Genomic DNA, 18,140 nt, shown 5'->3' with positions numbered 1-18,140 from the left:
AAGAGCTTTGGGGCCTACTAAGGCAGTTAGTAGGTAGTTAGTTGCATGAACCCCGCTGAGTCAGTTCGGGATGTCCATCAATTATGGCGGTTCTTAACTTCTTCCCCACCATCTTGCGATCTTCTCCGATGGCCGAGTCGGCCTAGGGCTTGTTGCTGGAACATCAGCACTAAGATAATCAGAGGATAAAACTTTAATGGAAATTGAGTTGGGATGTTTAGATTTAAGCCCTAAAGCCTATTGACAACAAACTATGCTCTTGGCTAACTGGCGGGGAGAATAACTATATATAATTGAAACACGCTGCTAATGCGAATATACGTACAGTCCTCGGCCCACAAATTACTGCAAGATAGAATTATCGTCCAAGTTATCAAAACATCTCTATTAATTGCATACTGAAGTATATAATACTGCTCCGTTGTTACTTGTTCCTTATTCGGCCCCACCTCCGCCATTTCGCACTGCATTTCCTTTTATTTTCCTCACCACTTCAACACTGACCCCCTAAAACAAACCAACCATGCTCCTAAACACCACAACTGGTCCGTAACTATCTCCAACACTGCGTATTATCATACTACACTAACTCCCAATAGCCATCTCCACTCCAAAAGTCCTGCTGGTGCCGTACTCAAAATGGCACGTCCCGCGGTATCACGAGTGGATGAAAGACGAGGTGCCCAAATAACACCCAATAACACATAAAGAGCAAACAATCTAACATGCAGTAGGAAATACAACAAGCAACAGCCTCGGAGCCACTAAGCCTGGACGAGGAATACGCCATGCAGCAGTCGTGGCGGAATGACGCCGATAAACTCACTTTTATTATCTGTCGCCCTGTTGTGGGGAACAACAACACCAACACTACTAGTAGTAATACTGCTACTAATACTAGTGGTGGTCAGGAGCTAGAGTTAACAGACGCAGACGATAGCCCCGCGCGCATGATCGGGGACATAAACCTCTTCCTCCGAGTCGACGACGGGGACACGGGTGTTTGCACGCCCGAAGTCATCGGCGAGATTGAGCTCATGATCGCTGAGAAGAAGGACCAAGGGAGGGGGTTTGGGCGGGATGCGCTGCTTGCGTTTTTGAGATACGTGCTTGAGCGAGAGGCGGAGGTGGTGGGGGAGTTTGTGAGCGGGGATGAGGGGGCTCGGGCTCGTCAGGTGAAGGAGATGAAGTTTGCGGCGTTGAGTGTCAAGATTGGGCAGGCGAATGAGCGCAGTTTGAAGCTTTTTGCGAGTCTGGGGTTTGAGAAGGTTGGCGAGGAGCCGAATTATTTTGGGGAGTGGGAGTTGAGGAGGACGGAATTGGGCAGTGGGGAGGTGGATGGGTATAGGGAGGTTGAGTATAGGAGGACTGCATAGACTAGATTCACTAGACATAACTAGATATAGGGCTACCACAGCTGCACGAATGAAACGAATTTCCTCCACCGAGGCATGGCTTTGTACTCGTCCAGCTCCTTAATCTCCTCGAACCCCAGAGTCCGCCGCCCCGTATGCAAGTCAACTGTTCGAGGGTCACGCAGTTTGGTGCGGAATATCAGTTTGTAGCCAATTGCACTGAAAACTATCAAGATAGTTCCGAACATGTACTGGAAGAAGTAGTATGCAGTCGGTGTATCGGATCCCTGTATAGAATGAATTAAAATGAATAAGCCCCCCCGAACAGAGAAGAGAACCGCAAACTTACAATAGGATACAAGGCAAGATAGAAAGAAGTCCCAATATAGAAACAACAACAGGTAAACAGCCAAGCCGGCGGAAACGGCCAAAGGGCACATTTCCACGCATACGTCTCCCGGAAAAGAGGATCATTCTGGGCTCTGAGAGCTGCACGGAAGCGAAACGATGTAATTGATATGACAAGCCACACCATAAAGTATCCTGTGCTTGCAATCTGCGACAGCCATTTGAACACGGTTATTCCCTCGCCGCTGAGATTGATATATGTCAGGGTTACGCAGAGAACGCTGGTTATGGCCAGAGAGATGCGAGGACGGCCGCGGGAGTCGACTTTCGATACCCAGGCTGGGATTATGCCCTGGTGGGCCATGGATTGGAGGATGCGCGAGGCGATGAAGAAACTTTCTGCTGCGATGGCTGCGACGGCGAAGATGATGGCCACGTTGAGGACATCAGGGAGGCCCTTTATGCCGGCTTGGTTGATGGCAATGACGAACGGGGAGGAAGCAACGCCCGAATCGCTGCCTAGGAGATTCTCATTATCTGGAGAAATCAAGATCCCGATCAGTGCCACGGAGATCAAATAGAATACAGTGACTCGGATGGGGATGAGGAAGACAGCGTGCGCAACCGAGAACCGCGGGGATTTGGACTCGCCGGCGAGAAACCCGGTGAATGTATTGTCGCCGATGGCCAGGATCGCTAGCAAGACGCTGTTCCCAAATCCCTTGAATTCGTTCAAAAAGGCCTTTCCGTCCTGCCAATTTTCGCCGTGGTGGACGGTACCCTCTGGACCGACGCCAAACACGAGTGCAACTCCCACGATGATGAAGATGATCAGGACTAGGATTTTCAGGATCGCTGTAAAGTACTCGAACCACCCGAAGACAGCATTCGGCAGGCTGAAGATGACGAACATGAGCAGGAGAAAGACCGTTACTGCATATCGTTAGACCATTCGCAGGATAGGAGGTAATGCATTGCATACACCACACGCCGTCATGGACGGAGTTCTGAGCCCAGTAGTTCACAATAACAGAAAAGAAAGTAGCCTCTGAGGCGATGATAGCTGTCCAGCCAATCCACATGGAAAAGCCCGCAGCAAAGGACAGGGCTGGGTCAACGAAGCGGTCGGCATAGTCGATGAAGTTGCCCGAAGTTGGGAATGCAATCGTCATCTCAGAGACGGTGTTGAGAACGGCCCAGACGCAGGAGCAGACCATTGCAAAGCCCAGGAAAAGCGAGCCAGCGCCGCCATCTCGCAGGTTGGACCCGGTTGAGATGAACAGGCCTGCTCCGATTTGGCCTCCGAGAGAGATGACCTGGAAGTTGGAACGTTAGATGGCTGTGACGAGGGTAGCGAGAAAGCATACATGGATTTGCCTGGGAGTAAAAGTTCGATGGAAGCCTGAGTCGTTTCGCACTGCTGTGACTTCTCCTATGCCACTGTCTGTATCGACCGCTGACCGAGTGTTGGCGAGATCATCTTTGTTGTCTTTCTGCATCATTAAGACGAGGATATTGTTAGGGCTAGTTAGAGCCAGGGCGAGGGATGGCTTTATAGCTTAAAGAGAACCGCATCAAGTGGCCATGATACGAGTATATCACTGAATAAACCACTAGTATGGCTCCTGATACCGGCCAAGATAATGAAGAACAGAGGGCAGGTCGGTGCGCCGCTAAGTCTCAGTACCCCAATTCCTGTAGATCTGACTCGTTTGGATTCATTCATTGGTGGAACTTATCAGCAAGAATGGAGGATTTGGAGTAAAACATCACACTATGCTGGACATGGTATACGGCATAGTCATTGTCGTCAGCTGGTGCATCGACTTGCCCTAATACTACAGACTGCAACAGACCTAACGCTGCAGACTGCAGCAGACAAGTACATAAAGGCTGCAAATAACGCAGATGAAAGCCAAATCTTTCGCTCCAAGCATCCAACATGACTCCCCCCCAGCTAACCCAACCCATACTTATCATCGGAGGCGGGACATTCGGAACAACAACCGCCTACCATCTGTCCAAAAAGGGCTACACAAATGTCACCGTCCTCGACCGTTTCCCCGTTCCCTCCTTCGAGGCCGCCGGCAACGACATCAACAAAATCATCCGCACCGAATACCCAGAGCCCCTCTACACCAAGCTAGCAAGCGACTCACGAGACATCTGGCGCGACCCGAATGGTTTATTTGCCGGGCTGTACCACCCCAGCGGTTGGATCATCGGGGCCACAGACCGCTCCACGCCCTTCGTGGAAGCTTCCATGAAAAGCGCAAGGGATCTTGGAGTTGACCCTCCGCAGCTTGTCTCGACGCAGGAAATCCATCAGCAGTGGCCTGCGATGGACGGGGACTTCACGGGGTGGAAGTCGTATTGGAGCCCGAATGCCGCGTGGGTGAATGCCCGTGAAGGTATTGTTAGAATGGCCCGAGAGGCGACGAAGGCCGGTGTCAAGTATGTATCCGGAAACCCGGGGTACGCGAAGCAGTTGCTCTATGATGAGAAGCAAGCTTGTATCGGGGTGGAGTGTGCAGATGGCACGGCCTACTTTGGCAGCCAGATTATCCTAGCGGCTGGCGCTGCGGCTGGTTCTCTCTTGGATCTCGAGGGCCAGATTGTGGCAAAGGGACACGCTGTGGGCCATATCCAGCTTACTCCGGAGGAGGTCGAGGAGTATAAGAGCATGCCCATTCTGGATCATCTAGAAGGAGGTAAAGCCAGTCCATCTTGACATTAGGAGGCCACTGACTTACTGACTTTAAACAGGCATTCTATTCCCACCACAGGAAGACGGGATCATGAAGATCGGCGCTGTTCATTTTGTGACCAACTATGCAAAGTCCCTGAATGGAACATCGCTCCCTCGATACCGCTCAGACAACCCTCAGGATGGGATTCCCGCCGTGGTGGAGGCTCGTCTTCGCAAATGGATGGAGACCTGTGTACCAAGATTGGCTCATAGGGAGTGGACTGAAACTCGAATATGCTGGTGAGATTCCAAATTCTTTATTTCTATTGTATCATGTCCTGCGTTCTAATCCGTTGTTAGGGACGGAGACATGGCTGACTACCACTTCCTCATCACCTCCCATCCCAAACACAGGAACCTCAAAATCGCCATCGGGGGGTCAGCGCATGGATTTAAATTCCTACCCGTGCTCGGGAAATACATTGTCGAGATGATGGAGGGCACTCTAGATCCTGAAATTGGGCAGAAGTGGAGGTGGCGGCCTGGGGCGCAACTGTCGGACTATTCAACGAACCCTCATCCGGAGAGTCCTGAGGATCTGAATGACATGCCTGGTTGGGGCGAACCTGTTAAGAGCTCTTTGTAAATATCCAGCAGTTTAACTTAGTTGATAATGTTATCTCGTATCTCTGGTTCCCGCCCTTATCTCCAACGGTGGATGGTGATAAGACGCATGACTAGTAACAGCTTCCCCTCATCCATCACCTCGGATATCTCCATCTCCAATTTATTCTTGCCCAAGTATTGCTGTGGATTATGAAGTCTCCCAGATCAGGCATCAAAAGGAGTCGCTCCGGTTGTTGGAACTGTAAAAGTATGTTTCGTCCTGGTATATCTGGTTATGCTCTAACATAGTATAATCTCCAGAGCGACGGCGAAGATGCGACGGTAGGTGGTCAACCAACACTGACCGGATATAGAGAATATTAACTCATACTGCAGAAAAGGAACCATCTTGTAGCGGATGTCAGAAGCGAGGAATACCCTGCCGCTATGGCATTCGCCTGCTATGGGAGCACGAGGCTGAGTCGATGGGCATTGCATTTGGTAGAACTGGCACGAGGGGCCCTGGCAGGAATAAGAATAACTCCACGGTTTCATATTATCTTATTCCTGGAATGCAAACTGCTCGCTTCTGGCTCAATACAACGTCGGAGGACATTCGCTGCTTCTATGACTCGGATGGGTCTAGACATTGGGAGGTTCTCAATGGAATCACCACAGATGCGTCACTTCCTGCACAGAGATCTGGAGTTAGCAGCATATCATTACCACTATCACACTGTCCATCCCTCGCAGAAATTGACAGGTTCCTTTTCCACTACTGTGAGTTTGTCCTGGTCAGCCATGGGCCAACACTGACCACACCCAGTCAGCCACACCTGCACCATCCGAAGATCTCTCGTCGACTACGACAACCCATGGCGCTCAGTCCTGCTTCCACTCTGCTACCAGTCAGACGGTCTCCTCCATATGGCCATCGCATGGGCCGCGCATATCCTTCGTAACCAGTGCGCAAGCCGAGATATCCCTCGCTACGACCAGATGATTCTAGCCCACAAATGCCGCTCATTGAAGTATCTCCGAAACATGGTCCCGCAGCGCACAGATGACAGAGATGCAATATCCTTGGCTGAGACGAAAGCTGAGCGAGACGCTCTTTTACTCTTAGTCATGTTCCACTGTCTCCTTGAGGTTGCGAGTGGCAGTATCAGGGAGTGGACTTATCATATGAGAGGCGCGCTCTTGATAATTAAATTCTATACCAACCCGAAGGTAGAAAACAGGCGGGAGGTCTTTAGCCATGAAGTACTGGAGCTCGTCTATAGTTTCTTTCTAGAGAAAGGAACCTTCCTTGGAACTACCATGACCGCCACGACGGGCAATGATGAAGAAGACAGCCTGGAATGGTCCACCGAAGTCCCGGCCATATTCCCCTTCCTCACAGGCCGGGGGTCTGTGAAAATAAATCCCTGCATGGGATTATCCCACGAGTTACTCGACATCATTTCCTCCATCAGCAACCAAACAAAGCACCATCCCAGAGATACAACCCAAGCATTCACAGCCCTCCACAGCCGTCTCACCAATCTGGCAATACAAACGCAGACACAACCTGCAGATCAGGACATTACAGACACAGATACAGCCAATCTAATGAACCTACACTCCAAAGCCTTCGAATCCGCCACCTGGATCTACCTCCACCACGCCCTCGGCGCCGCACCCCGTGATTGCAAAGCCATCCAAACCCTCCACCTGCCAATCCTCCTAACCACCCTATCCCAGATTCACAAGATGCACGGCCCCCTCCTTGGGTTCCTGCCTTACCCCATGTGGGCGCTGTTCATCGCCAGCTGTGTTGTTTTAGAGCAAGACAGGGTGAAGATCCTGGAGTGGTTTACTGTGCTTAATTGCAAGAAGCCGGTCAGTAATGTTCCTTCTACGATGGCTGCTGTTGAGGCGGTTTGGAAGAGGAGGGATCTTGAGGCTGTGTCTGAGGTGGATGGAGTATCCCCTGGTTACGGTCCTTCTGCAGGCGTACAGCCGGAGAAGCGTGGTCCTATTTGGATGGCTGCAATCTCGCAGTTGGGATGGAAGATGCCGTTTACCTAGGCAAATATTTTGGTTGCTTTTATTCGTGCACGAGAGCTGAACCACTCGGAATAAGTAGGCCATGGGTCAGCTTGTACTTTTGCTGGTAGCATCCAGCCTTGATAGACAGCCGAGCCTACACCAAGTCTGGGCGCTATTTACCTTGCACAGATTCACTATTGTCGAGTGTAGGTTACCGTGGATGAGAGCCGCTTAGGGAAATGCGGGCAGCTGGCCAGAATATCGAAGTGCTTTCTCAATCGTTATGTTTGATGCAAGGGTGTGTTGTGACGAGTTCCATGCTGCCATTGCCATGCATTGAAGCCTGTATTGGTCTGTCTATACTGGTGCATCTACCCAGAGTACAAGTTACAACTCTACTGATGCAAGGATGAAGTCAACTATGCGCCCCAAAAGTTTGTCTGTCTCCCGGAATCAACGAAGACATGTATACTTGTAAGTCCCGTGAGAGTATACAAGGACACCCAGGCCATCCCGAACTTGCTGCTACTTGCTACCTGGCTGCTGTAGTACATTTTGTACGTAGCAATCAATTACCTAGTCAGGTTCTATAAGTTCTCGGCAGCCTCGCACGCAGAGGAAAAATGCATGAATACGAGAATACCAAGAGCTGAGCATACTCTGCCGTCTTGATGCAGATATAGATCGACGATCTTGACGAGGTTCCCCTGTGCAAGAACCAGCAGATCACTTCCCTGCCAATCGATGACAGCCAGGACCAAGGCAGGTAGTTCCGATTCCCCAGGTGGGAAGTATCGTTACCATTCACTGAAACATGTAGCTGCAACGTTCCAAACATCCTTGCATAGCGCATACACGAGATCTCACGAGTCACGACTCACGAGGTCCGGAGCCAGAGAGAACGCGCAGGTGGCTGAGCTGGGTTTCAGACGGCGCATACTTTTGTCATATTATGTGTCAGTGGCGCAGGACAAACTCTGGGGTTGTGATCCGGATGGTCGGTTTAAGGCTGTGGTCCGTGAAGATCATTCTCTGGGGTTGACCGGGGTGCGAATACGAGCCTTGGACATGCTGGGCGCTTTGCGTGCATACCAGGCTGGGGACTGTTCGTTGGGTCTGTGATTCTGTTGACCTGGTTGTTTCTTTCCTCAATACCTGAGGAGAATTTCATCTCTAGAACAGAGAATGCAGGCCGGGTTTGGTGTATAAATAGAGGCATGATTCCCTCGTCTTCGTCTAGCATCAGCTCTCCAGTTCTCAAGTGATCAATTGAGCAGTCTACAACTTATCACCTTGGTACCAACTTTGACACCTTCAACGCAAAAATGAAGTTTACCGTCGCCATTGCTTCCGTGCTCAGGTAAGTCCCGGAACGAGCCTTTACCGACCTGTTCTAACATCTCGCCCCATAGCTTCTGCGCCACCGGTTAGAGCCCACAGTCTTCCTGAGAGAAAATATAACTTCAGTATTAACCTGCCCCCTAGGCGCCCTCGGTGTTTCGTGCGGAGCCCAGGGAAGCTCCAAGGGCGTTCGCTGCGTTGCCATAAACCAGCCCTGCCCTGGTGGCTTCCGCCCTGTCTTCTATGACGACCCTGCTCCTTGCTACAAAAACCAGCGCTGCTGCGTTTAAACAGAGTCCCACTCGCCCTGTGTGCCGACTATGTGGTGATGGGTTGGGTTGGATGTAGACCGTTCCCGAGGTTAACGTTAGCTGGAGGTTAAAAGGGGATTCTGCATGGAAGGGTGCAGATAGCCGCTCTTTAAGTATATCTAGGTACCTGGCAATGTGAATGACTTTATGCGCGGTTATCGATTGCTGTCTGTTGTACTATCCTTGTAGGTTGAAGTCGGGAAGGCGCGACTGTTTATGTAGATGCCAAGTAGAGTATGTGAGTCCATCGCACCTGCCTCGGGCAGGCCGTGTGCTACTGGCAATATTAGGAAGGTGCGATACAGCGTTCCTTCCTTCCATAGAGCCGGTAAGGCAGTGTCGATTAGGAAGGAGCTCGGTGTCATATCGATCGCACTTGCCTTTTGCAGTTTAGTAGGTAGTAGAGTATGGGCATTCCCTAATAGGAAGGCATGATACACGACCGGACGGGACCTCACGCATGGCCGCCTCTTGCCTCGTGCCTGGCGATGGCTATGCCGTCTGCCGCTGCTGCGTCTGCTATATCTTAATGGAGACTAATTTGACCATTGATATTGGGGCTACGGGCCATTCGCGTTGTTGCCATTGGCTTATTGTTGCGCTATTCTGCACCCGCTGATGTGCGATGGAAGATGGGTCCGGGTTGGTAGAGCATTATGATGCTAGATAAGCTTGACTGATTGGACAGCGAAAAGAATCTACCTTATGGTAGGGAAACAATATACTCAATGAAGTAGAGCAACCTGGGCAGGTATACTTGAGTTGTATAGAGCCGTTTCAGCCACAACGTCGAGGTTCCGACTAGCGCCACGGCGATCAACAGTGCATTAGCTTGTCGTGAATCGCGATGGCCGAATCTTGTTTTCTGGGTCGCTGCATTTTCGCTGCTAGTTGGAAAGTTGGATCGGGGATCCTGATGAAGAGATCGTGGTCCAGTACTCAACAGACTATGAACGGTAGTCGCCAAGCTCTCCATCATCTGGGGTTGTGGAGAGAATCCAGTGCACCCTCGGACTCCGGGAATTACCCTTTTCAGATGGCCCCGATGGTGGGCGCCCAAAGGAGAAAGCCGATGCTCTCGTCTCTTCACAGTGGCATACTAGCCGATGGCGATGTTCATAGATTGTGAATGCGCCCTTGGCTGGCTGAATCTTCCGCTCGGACTATTTCGAGGCTGCGGTGATGGCGACTTCACGGGTTCATTCCAGAACCACTGCAGCCAGCTGGCACTATAACCGAAGCAGTTAGTAAACAGAGCAAGGTTCCAGAATATCAGCCCATGAGGAGAAGAACAGCAACAATGGAAGATCGGATCTCGAGCCAGATACGCGTACGCCGCAAATTCTGACTAAATCCGAATCTGGCGTGGTTTTATTGGCCAATCTCCGGTAAAATACGGAGCTCCGCCGGGCCTGACCCCGGATTACGAAAATTACAGGCCAAAGGTACTGGGCTATTTTTGTTGGTGAGCCTTCAATTTCCTTCCCTGCGCCGCAGCGTCCAGACTCGATTCCCTCTCTCCTCCACTCGTCCCTATCGACTTCTTTTCCTTCGTCTGTTCCGTCTGGGTCTCAATTCTCTCGTTTTGCGCTCTTTCAACCGCTCAGCCCCGCCTACCGCCAGCCAAGTCATGCTGGCTGCCCGATCGCATTAATATACCCCTGTCTTGCGCTGGCCTGTTATCTGCCACCCCTCGCGGCCTCTCTGTGCTACCCCAACTCTCTTTTCAATCGAACGCCGTCCTCGAGACTCACTCTACAGCAATGTCCACGCTTCTGCCCGAGCGCCCTCGTTCAGTCCGACCAACCACTACCGTAACCATTTCCGACGACCGCGAAAGCTCCGACACATCTACCACACCTTCTCCCTCCACCACAACCAGCTCCAGGAGCTTTAACGCGAATCCCACAGCCACCTCAGACCTGAAGAGAATACCAATGCAGAGAAAGGCCTCCTCCCCGCTGGCACCAGCCTTTATGGTGTCAGCTCCGGGAAAGGTCATTGTATACGGAGAACATGCCGTCGTGCACGGCAAAGCCGCAATGGCTGCCGCCATCTCTCTTCGTTCATACCTCCTCGTCACCACCCTCACGAAGTCGCAACGCACAATCACTTTGAACTTTCGCGATACAGACCTAAACTATACATGGGACATTGACGAATTGCCCTGGGATCTCTTCCAGCAGCCGTCAAAGAAGAAGTATTATTACGACCTCGTCACCACCCTCGATCCTGAACTCTACGACGCAATCCAACCTCATGTTCAAGACCTTTCCCCAGATGCCCCCGAGGAAATGCGCAAGATCCACATGCGGTCCGCCACTGCGTTCCTCTACCTCTTTCTCTCACTGGGCTCTCCGCAGAGTCCTGGCGCCATTTATACTCTCCGGTCGACAATTCCTATTGGCGCGGGTCTAGGAAGCAGTGCCAGTGTTTGCGTGTGCATGAGCGCGGCGCTGCTCGTCCAGATGCGCACTCTTGCCGGTCCCCACCCCGACCAACCCCCGGATGAAGCGGAGGTGCAAATCGAGAGAGTCAACCGTTGGGCATTTGTAGGAGAGATGTGCATCCATGGCAACCCCAGTGGGGTGGACAACACGGTATCCGCGGGCGGAAAGGCCGTAATTTTCAGACGTGGAGATTATTCAAAACCTCCAAGCGTCATCTCACTCCCCACCTTCCCCGAGCTGCCTCTTCTACTTGTCGACACACGACAAGCCCGTTCCACTGCTGTTGAAGTCGCCAAGGTGGGGGAATTGAGAAAGCAATGGCCAGTAGTCACCGAGTCTATCCTCGATTCCATTGACAGCGTTACCGCCTCTGCCGAACAAGTTATCCGTGATCCAGCTTCCGGCGATCTATCCGAAGGTACTCTCCAGCAACTAGGAACACTCATCCGAATCAACCATGGGTTCCTCGTTTCCCTTGGCGTGTCTCATCCCCGCTTAGAGCGAATTCGTGAACTCGTGGACTATGCCGATATTGGTTGGACAAAACTGACTGGTGCTGGTGGCGGTGGATGCGCGATTACCCTGCTGCGTCCCGAGTTGCAGGACGACTCCCTTCGGAAGTTGAAAACCCAACTCGACGACGAGAACTTCGGAATATATGAGACTACCCTTGGTGGCGACGGAGTTGGTGTGCTCTGGCCTGCCGTTCTACGCAATGGAACCGACGAAGAAGGTGGCGAGGAGATTGACCAACAGAAGTTCGAAAATGCCCAAGGTACCGAGGGCATTGAGCGTCTCGTTGGAGTCGGTGTCCAGGAGAAGCGAGAAGGATGGAAATTCTGGAAGCGGGCTGCTGCCTGAGAGCCTCTCGTTCAACGTTGCCAGCTTCACCCTCTTACGACATATTCCGCCATATATTTTCTTTCCCATTCTTTATGGCTCACGGCTCATTTGTGCTCATACCTTTTAATCCGCTCTAATTGGCTCTTCTTCGATGTATAGTTTCTAGCCCGATGGCAGCGTGTCTGCATACTCTGTTTTATCTCTGTTCCACCTCTATTTCTCTTATCGCCTTCTTTGTTTGGTTTTTTATATCTTTGCATTCGGATGTGGGGTTCCGGTATTTATCCTCTGGGTTGCATGTGTTTGGAATGGGGAAAGAACTGGAAAGGTGCTTGAGTGTTCAATCAGGCGTGACATCCCAATCTAAGTAGTACACTAAATAATAGAAATATATTATTGTATACATTTGCAAGAGCTATCCATGGTCAAATGAAATTTTTTGTTGCCTGAGTCCAAAAAAAAAAAAAAAAAAAAGGTCATATATAAAACATGTCATCGCCCTTCGTGGGTAGTATGTAAACCAAAGCAGTGAGCAAGCAGGGTATCATACAAATTATAAAGAACACAACATATGGCAAATGCCCTTATGATTTCTTGGACTAAACCGTCACAAGAATTTTATACGCTACCCCATCGTCGTCTCCCACCCCTTCTCAATCATGACGTCCATCCAATAAACATCAGGATCGCCACCGTCCATCCTCTTCCACACCTCATTCACCAGCTCCAGACACACACTAATCGGCTTCGGAGGCAGCACGTGCAAGAACGAAGTTAAACGGCCGAGAATAAAGCGGCGGGTGCGTGCGACTTCGAGCGCATGCGACGAGATGCAGGGGCCGTTCCCGTTTGCAGAGAGTGCTAATGGGTCTGATGGCGTGGGAGGTAAGCGGAGTTCGCTGCTGGAGGCGACGAGGAGAAGGGGTTGGAGGCAGCGGGTGCGGGATTCAAGAGGGATGGTTTTCAGGCGGGAGAGGGTTGTTAAGGCGAATTCGGTGAGCCAGCTATCGTGATAGGAAGGATCGGAGACTGCCGGAGCAGTTGTTTGTTGTTGGGTTGTTGGGTCGGGGAGGTAGGGGTCGTTGAACCAGGTGTTGGAGTCGGTAGTGTCCAGGGAGGGGTGGAATGCTTCATGTGGTGTTGATGTTGTATGCTGTGGTTGCTGTTGTTGTTGCTGCTGGGTAGGTGAATGGTGTTGATGTTGTTGGGCGGGAAGTCGGCGCTGGAGGAGGTCGGGAAATGCGCGGTATAGTTGCAGAAGGCCTGTACAGCGATAGACCTCGGCCATAGTGAGAAGGTGCCAGACAGGGGTTTCGTCATCGCCTGGGGAGACAATTTCTGCTTCTGTAGGATGGGCTAGGGAGAGCAGTCGTTCCTCAAGCCCGCGGCCCTTTTCGAGTGCGATCTGAGCTTCGGCAATGTCCGCCTGCGAGGTAAATTTACGGGCTCGAATACGTCTACGCTCTGCCCTTACGAGGCGACCGGCTTCTTGGACGGTGTACTGGGTGTCGCGGGCGATGCCAGTCCAAGGATGGGGAACGCGCTGTAAGACAAGGGATTCGGCGGCGTTGGATGGTGTCGGGGCAGCTTGAATGACAGCAGAATCATCGGCAACGAAGGAGAGAAGCATCTCCCAGTAGACAAGAGCCTCTTCAAAGAATTGGTAATTGTTGCCACGGTTTGTTGGGTTGGTAGCCTGAGCTAAAATGGCGGTATCAAGATGTCTCCGCAGGAGGTTGAAATAGGAAATCCCAAGGTCCTTAGGATCATGCCAACTGGCGGTTTGACCAAGCATGAGCAGAGCAAGGAGGGACTTATCGTCCATGGATGTCTCGTTGCTAATGATCTCGATCGCCTCATTGCGCATCTTCTTGCCCATGGGGCCGAACTGTGGAAAGTCGTTGACAAGGGTGGCTGCAGCCATGCTCTGCATGGTGCGGCACATAGCAAGCGAGGAACCCCAAAGGCGGGAGACCGTAGTGCGGAAAGGGTTCATCTGGCTGTCATAGCTAGAAAATAGGGCTGCAACTTCCTTGAAGTAATACTCTATTAAAGTCCAAGATGGGTTGTTCAAGGGCTGGGGTATTGAGGTGAAATCCCGCGGCGCCGGTCGCACAGGGGAGCCACCACCAGGCGGCGGAGGATACTGACGGACAATCGACGATGGGTCGAAGCCTGGAAAGCCCCTGGATTGACTCTGGTGCGCTGGTGCGGCCAGCGAAAAGAAGGCCCAAGGATCTGACCCTAGGCTTGCTGGTGAGCCGAACTTGATGGCGGATGCATCAGGCTGCTGGTGATCCCCAGCGGACACTGCAGTTGTCGGCGATGCAGGACATAGATCAGCTAGTTCTGGCAGGGATCCAGGCTGCCGAAGATCCCATAGGTCATCACATAGCGCGTTCGGGTCATCGTCTACCAGGCTGTCTGGGAGAGTACTGTCATCCGGAGCCAGGGGCGACCGCGTTTGCAGATTCAGATAGTTCTCGGAATCAGTATGTGACTGGAGGCGAGAACCTTGATTGGGCTTGTTGGGCGATCTTTCGACATGGCCGTCAAATTGAATAGGGTCATTCTCTGTCGTCGACTCTATTCCGGCATCTTCCGTGGACGAGTTGTTGGTAACCCAGCGCAGTGCTTGAACGTAACCGGGACATTTCACGCCTAGGCGAGTACAGCGATTGCAATGGGGCTTTTCTTCCCCGCATTTTACCTATAGAGAAGAAGTTAGTGGGAAACTACGGTTCCAGGCCAAGCTCTATTCCGAAGAAAGCTCGAAGGGGACGAACTCGCTTGCTCTTGCATCTCGCACACCCGTTTCGGGATTTCTTGACGCGACGCATTGCGATGGTTGGGAAAAAACAACCAAATCCGGAATAAAAAGGAAGGATGAAGAGAAGAGCATGGTGACGAAGGAGGAGGAGAAGGAGGAGAGAAAGAGGAGATTTGGAGAGGGGAGAAGATCTCCAATCTGGGGTGTTGGTTGATAGGCTGGGACGCAGTGATTGGCAAACGGCACGCGCTCTCGGACTGGAGCTGATAGAGAAGGCTTGCAAGTTGCGGGGTCGGCCAGTGATAGCTAAGACTTTAGCCCACTATTTTGGACAAGATCCAGATAAGAGAACACTGGCCAGTGGCGACCAACTGAGTGTCCGGGTGATCCGCTAGAGCTTGCATCGAGATGGGCCCTGCAACGGATTCCATGGTCACGAGACTTCCCCAGGTTTAACCACGATAGTCGATGCGATGTCATATCTATGGAAACATCATAGTTCACTGTCCTGAATACAACGTGAGTTTGATTGATTGTCGATTTCTGCTGATTGTTCTGTTGCTATTGTTGTTGGTGCCTCAGGCCACAATGTCCCCCACTTCAACTTCACCAAAATCATCACCAGAACTTCCACCATTCCTCTTCCCCAACATCTCCTGAATTTGCAGGTGTGAAGTGGACGGAACTCCAATATGGAAGGAAAATATGCGTCCGACCCCGAATGGGCCTCCATCCAGCCCATCCCTCTCAACGATGGCTCTGAATCCGGTGCTATGCCCCTGGCCACCATCGCCTACAGTGATGAATACCTCGACGCAACCTCATACCTTCGTGCCGTCATGGCCGCCAATGAAATGTCTGAGAGGGCGTTGAAGCTCACTGAAGATATTATCTCTATGAATCCTGCCCATTACACAGTCTGGTGAGTGACTACTGAAATTTTCCTCGGACCGCAGCTAAACTCAACAGGATATATCGTGCCAAAATTGTCTTTGCTTTGGAAAAGGACCTCATCGACGAATTGGAGTGGCTGAATAGAGTATCTTTGAAATACTTGAAGAATTACCAAATCTGGTAGGCTTCGTCTACTTCGATTAGTATACAGTAACCACTAACTCCGGCAGGCATCATCGCCAGGTTCTGATGGCCTCGCGAGAGCACTTCCCTACCCTGCCACCCAAGGAGATGGACTTTCTCATGGAAATGTTCGCTCAGGACTCCAAAAACTATCACGTCTGGACGTACCGACACTGGTTGGTCCGGCACTTTGGGCTGTGGGATTCTCCTCGTGAGATTGCGGATGTCAACTCTCTGCTCAACTCGGACTTGAGAAACAATTCTGCTTGGAACCACCGTTATATGCTACGGTTTGGACCCCGCAGCGAGGAACCGGACGCTGGTATGGTCCACGGCAGTGGACCGCCGGCCAAGAAGGGCCGACATGATGTTGTGGATGAGGATTCGGTTGATGAGGAATTGCAGTACGCCCAGGAGCAAATCGTGCGGGCGCCAGAGAACCGGAGTCCCTGGTCGTATGCTCGGGGCGTTATACGAGCTGCCGGTCGGCCGCTCTCAGAGTGGAAGGACTTTACGCAGAAGTTTGTTATTGACAAGCGCGATGGCCAAGGCCAGCTTGTAGATGTCGAGGTGAAAAGCAGTCATGCTGTAGAGTGGCTAGCGGATGTGTATGCGCAAGGCGGCACCGCCCCAGACGAAGCCATCCGTATGCTGAACCTGTTGAAAGACAAGTACGATCCTATTCGGAAGAATTACTGGAACTATCGCATTGAGTCGATCGGAGGACAAGTTGCAGCTTCTGCGTGAATCAACAACCAGCAGGTTCTGGCGTTCTTTTCTATCATGTAGACATATGCAAACCAAATGAATCGCAAACTGATGAAGAATATATAACAAGCTGTACGCGGACAAATAATTAAAATAAGTATATCGAAACGCTTTAAATGACCCAGTCTAGTTTTCACTCCCCCAGCCTTCCTGCAGCATTGATCTCCATTCCACCGCGCCATCAATGGTGACGTTGCTGCCACCGCAGACCACAATCACCACTCGACTCTCTGGTCCAATATCCGGCACCAACTCCTTCAGCTTCGACTGTAACGGGGTCGAGGCCGCTTTCTCACGCGACACCTCTTCCTCCGAGTTCTCCCCAGACGACAACCGATCATCTCCATATCCCTCATCAAGGTTTCTCTTCCGCTTCTTCGTCGCCTTGGAATCCACTCGGCTCGCATCACCAACCGCAGCCTCAATACACACTCCGCAAGCCAGCTCCACAAGCACACGCTCATCATCAACAAGGCGGAGCACACCTCGTGCTGCATCCGCATCGGACAACACCGTGCTGTGCACCTTTACTCCCTGCGGGGGATGCAACGCATACTCCAGCGTCCTCTCCGACACCCGGATCGCACCTAGTGACGTCGCCTGCGACGTGATCTTGGGCAAACTGACAAGCGACCCCTGTGCCACAGCAGCAGCAAGGGAATCCGTCCCGCGGGTCTCAACAGCAACAAAGTGTGTGGGCTTGGAATACTCTCGCTGCGTGGAAGCCTTCTTCGTCTTGGCGAGTTGTTCTCGGCGACGCTCAATCCCCATAACGAGGCCATTCAGTAACCCTCCACCGCCAACACTGCAGATAATGGCGTCAACCGGGAGGATCATGTCATCGTGGTCTCCTGTGGTATCTTCCCCGGCAACAACGGGGACTTGCTCAACCAACTCGTCAAGAAGCGTGCTGTTCCCGTCCCAGATGGCCGGGTTGTCAAAGGGGTGTAGAGCAACCTTCACAGTTTCCCCCTCTTCCTTGTCATCGCCTTGCTTCATGATAACTTCCTTCATATACTCTCCTGCCTCGGAGAACGTCTCCCCATGCTTGATAACATCATGAGCCCCGGCCTTTCTCAGCTTATCAACCATAAGGGTCTTGGTTGCCAGTGGAACAACGACCGTGCAGGGGAACCCTAGGGTCTTCGCAGCACAGACAGCAGCGAGCCCCGCGTTACCTCCAGAGGAAGCGAAGAAGTGGATTGATTTCCCCGCGTTGGCCGGGTTGTTCAGGTGTGAGAGGATCTGGGCGCCCATGGCACGGGACTTGAAGGAGCCGCTTGGTTGGGTGTTTTCAAGCTTGAGGAAGATTCGGCAGCCAGCTAGGGCTGATAGGGTGGATGATTCGACTAGGGGGGTTTCAATCCATGGTGTCTTGTAGGTGGGTTGGTCTTGTGGTTGAGACATCGTGTCCGTGGTTGTGGTGGCGAGGCTGATGCTGCCCATCTTGCTGGTTGGGTTTTGATATTAGAGGGGTTGAGACGACGAGAGTATTAGTTTGTAGGTGTTCTTTGTTTGCGTGGGATGTATATTAAGAATAGAGATGATGAG

General features: G+C 51.8%; 9 protein-coding genes across 9 annotated transcripts; 6 read left to right on the top strand and 3 right to left on the bottom strand.

Annotated features, from left to right (window-relative positions):
• Positions 1 to 523: 523 nt before the first annotated feature.
• On the top strand, positions 524 to 1,376 carry APUU_40533A (uncharacterized protein; the record flags this gene model as incomplete). The annotated part of the gene is made up of 3 exons (XM_041703615.1): positions 524 to 545; positions 600 to 679; positions 735 to 1,376. 3 exons carry the CDS (start codon positions 524 to 526, stop codon positions 1,374 to 1,376), a joined length of 744 nt encoding a protein of 247 aa, XP_041556283.1.
• A 32-nt stretch (positions 1,377 to 1,408) lies between these two features.
• On the bottom strand, positions 1,409 to 3,205 carry APUU_40532S (uncharacterized protein; the record flags this gene model as incomplete). Its single annotated transcript, XM_041703614.1, has 4 exons — positions 1,409 to 1,642; positions 1,705 to 2,636; positions 2,686 to 3,019; positions 3,071 to 3,205. The coding sequence occupies 4 exons, from the start codon at positions 3,203 to 3,205 to the stop codon at positions 1,409 to 1,411; spliced, it is 1,635 nt and encodes a 544-aa protein (XP_041556282.1).
• Positions 3,206 to 3,645: 440 nt separating this feature from the next.
• APUU_40531A (NAD(P)/FAD-dependent oxidoreductase) lies at positions 3,646 to 5,038 on the top strand (the record flags this gene model as incomplete). Its single annotated transcript, XM_041703613.1, has 3 exons — positions 3,646 to 4,414; positions 4,470 to 4,692; positions 4,753 to 5,038. The coding sequence occupies 3 exons, from the start codon at positions 3,646 to 3,648 to the stop codon at positions 5,036 to 5,038; spliced, it is 1,278 nt and encodes a 425-aa protein (XP_041556281.1).
• Positions 5,039 to 5,570: 532 nt separating this feature from the next.
• APUU_40530A (fungal specific transcription factor domain-containing protein) lies at positions 5,571 to 7,068 on the top strand (the record flags this gene model as incomplete). Its single annotated transcript, XM_041703612.1, has 2 exons — positions 5,571 to 5,778; positions 5,825 to 7,068. 2 exons carry the CDS (start codon positions 5,571 to 5,573, stop codon positions 7,066 to 7,068), a joined length of 1,452 nt encoding a protein of 483 aa, XP_041556280.1.
• Positions 7,069 to 8,354: 1,286 nt separating this feature from the next.
• Positions 8,355 to 8,660, top strand: APUU_40529A (uncharacterized protein; the record flags this gene model as incomplete). The annotated part of the gene is made up of 3 exons (XM_041703611.1): positions 8,355 to 8,389; positions 8,442 to 8,455; positions 8,515 to 8,660. The coding sequence occupies 3 exons, from the start codon at positions 8,355 to 8,357 to the stop codon at positions 8,658 to 8,660; spliced, it is 195 nt and encodes a 64-aa protein (XP_041556279.1).
• A 1,784-nt stretch (positions 8,661 to 10,444) lies between these two features.
• erg12 (mevalonate kinase) lies at positions 10,445 to 11,992 on the top strand (the record flags this gene model as incomplete). Its single annotated transcript, XM_041703610.1, has 1 exon — positions 10,445 to 11,992. The coding sequence occupies one exon, from the start codon at positions 10,445 to 10,447 to the stop codon at positions 11,990 to 11,992; it is 1,548 nt and encodes a 515-aa protein (XP_041556278.1).
• Positions 11,993 to 12,599: 607 nt separating this feature from the next.
• Positions 12,600 to 14,814, bottom strand: APUU_40527S (uncharacterized protein; the record flags this gene model as incomplete). Its single annotated transcript, XM_041703609.1, has 2 exons — positions 12,600 to 14,684; positions 14,761 to 14,814. 2 exons carry the CDS (start codon positions 14,812 to 14,814, stop codon positions 12,600 to 12,602), a joined length of 2,139 nt encoding a protein of 712 aa, XP_041556277.1.
• Positions 14,815 to 15,436: 622 nt separating this feature from the next.
• On the top strand, positions 15,437 to 16,568 carry ramB (bifunctional protein farnesyltransferase/protein geranylgeranyltransferase; the record flags this gene model as incomplete). The annotated part of the gene is made up of 3 exons (XM_041703608.1): positions 15,437 to 15,666; positions 15,714 to 15,818; positions 15,869 to 16,568. 3 exons carry the CDS (start codon positions 15,437 to 15,439, stop codon positions 16,566 to 16,568), a joined length of 1,035 nt encoding a protein of 344 aa, XP_041556276.1.
• A 147-nt stretch (positions 16,569 to 16,715) lies between these two features.
• APUU_40525S (putative L-serine dehydratase) lies at positions 16,716 to 18,035 on the bottom strand (the record flags this gene model as incomplete). Its single annotated transcript, XM_041703606.1, has 1 exon — positions 16,716 to 18,035. The coding sequence occupies one exon, from the start codon at positions 18,033 to 18,035 to the stop codon at positions 16,716 to 16,718; it is 1,320 nt and encodes a 439-aa protein (XP_041556275.1).
• Positions 18,036 to 18,140: the final 105 nt, after the last annotated feature.

The sequence above is a fragment of the Aspergillus puulaauensis genome, chromosome 4 (genome assembly GCF_016861865.1).
Source record: "Aspergillus puulaauensis MK2 DNA, chromosome 4, nearly complete sequence".
Taxonomy (NCBI): domain Eukaryota; kingdom Fungi; phylum Ascomycota; class Eurotiomycetes; order Eurotiales; family Aspergillaceae; genus Aspergillus; species Aspergillus puulaauensis.
The sequence above is the reverse complement of the archived record's forward strand: the minus strand, read 5'-3'. Positions and strand labels throughout refer to the sequence as shown.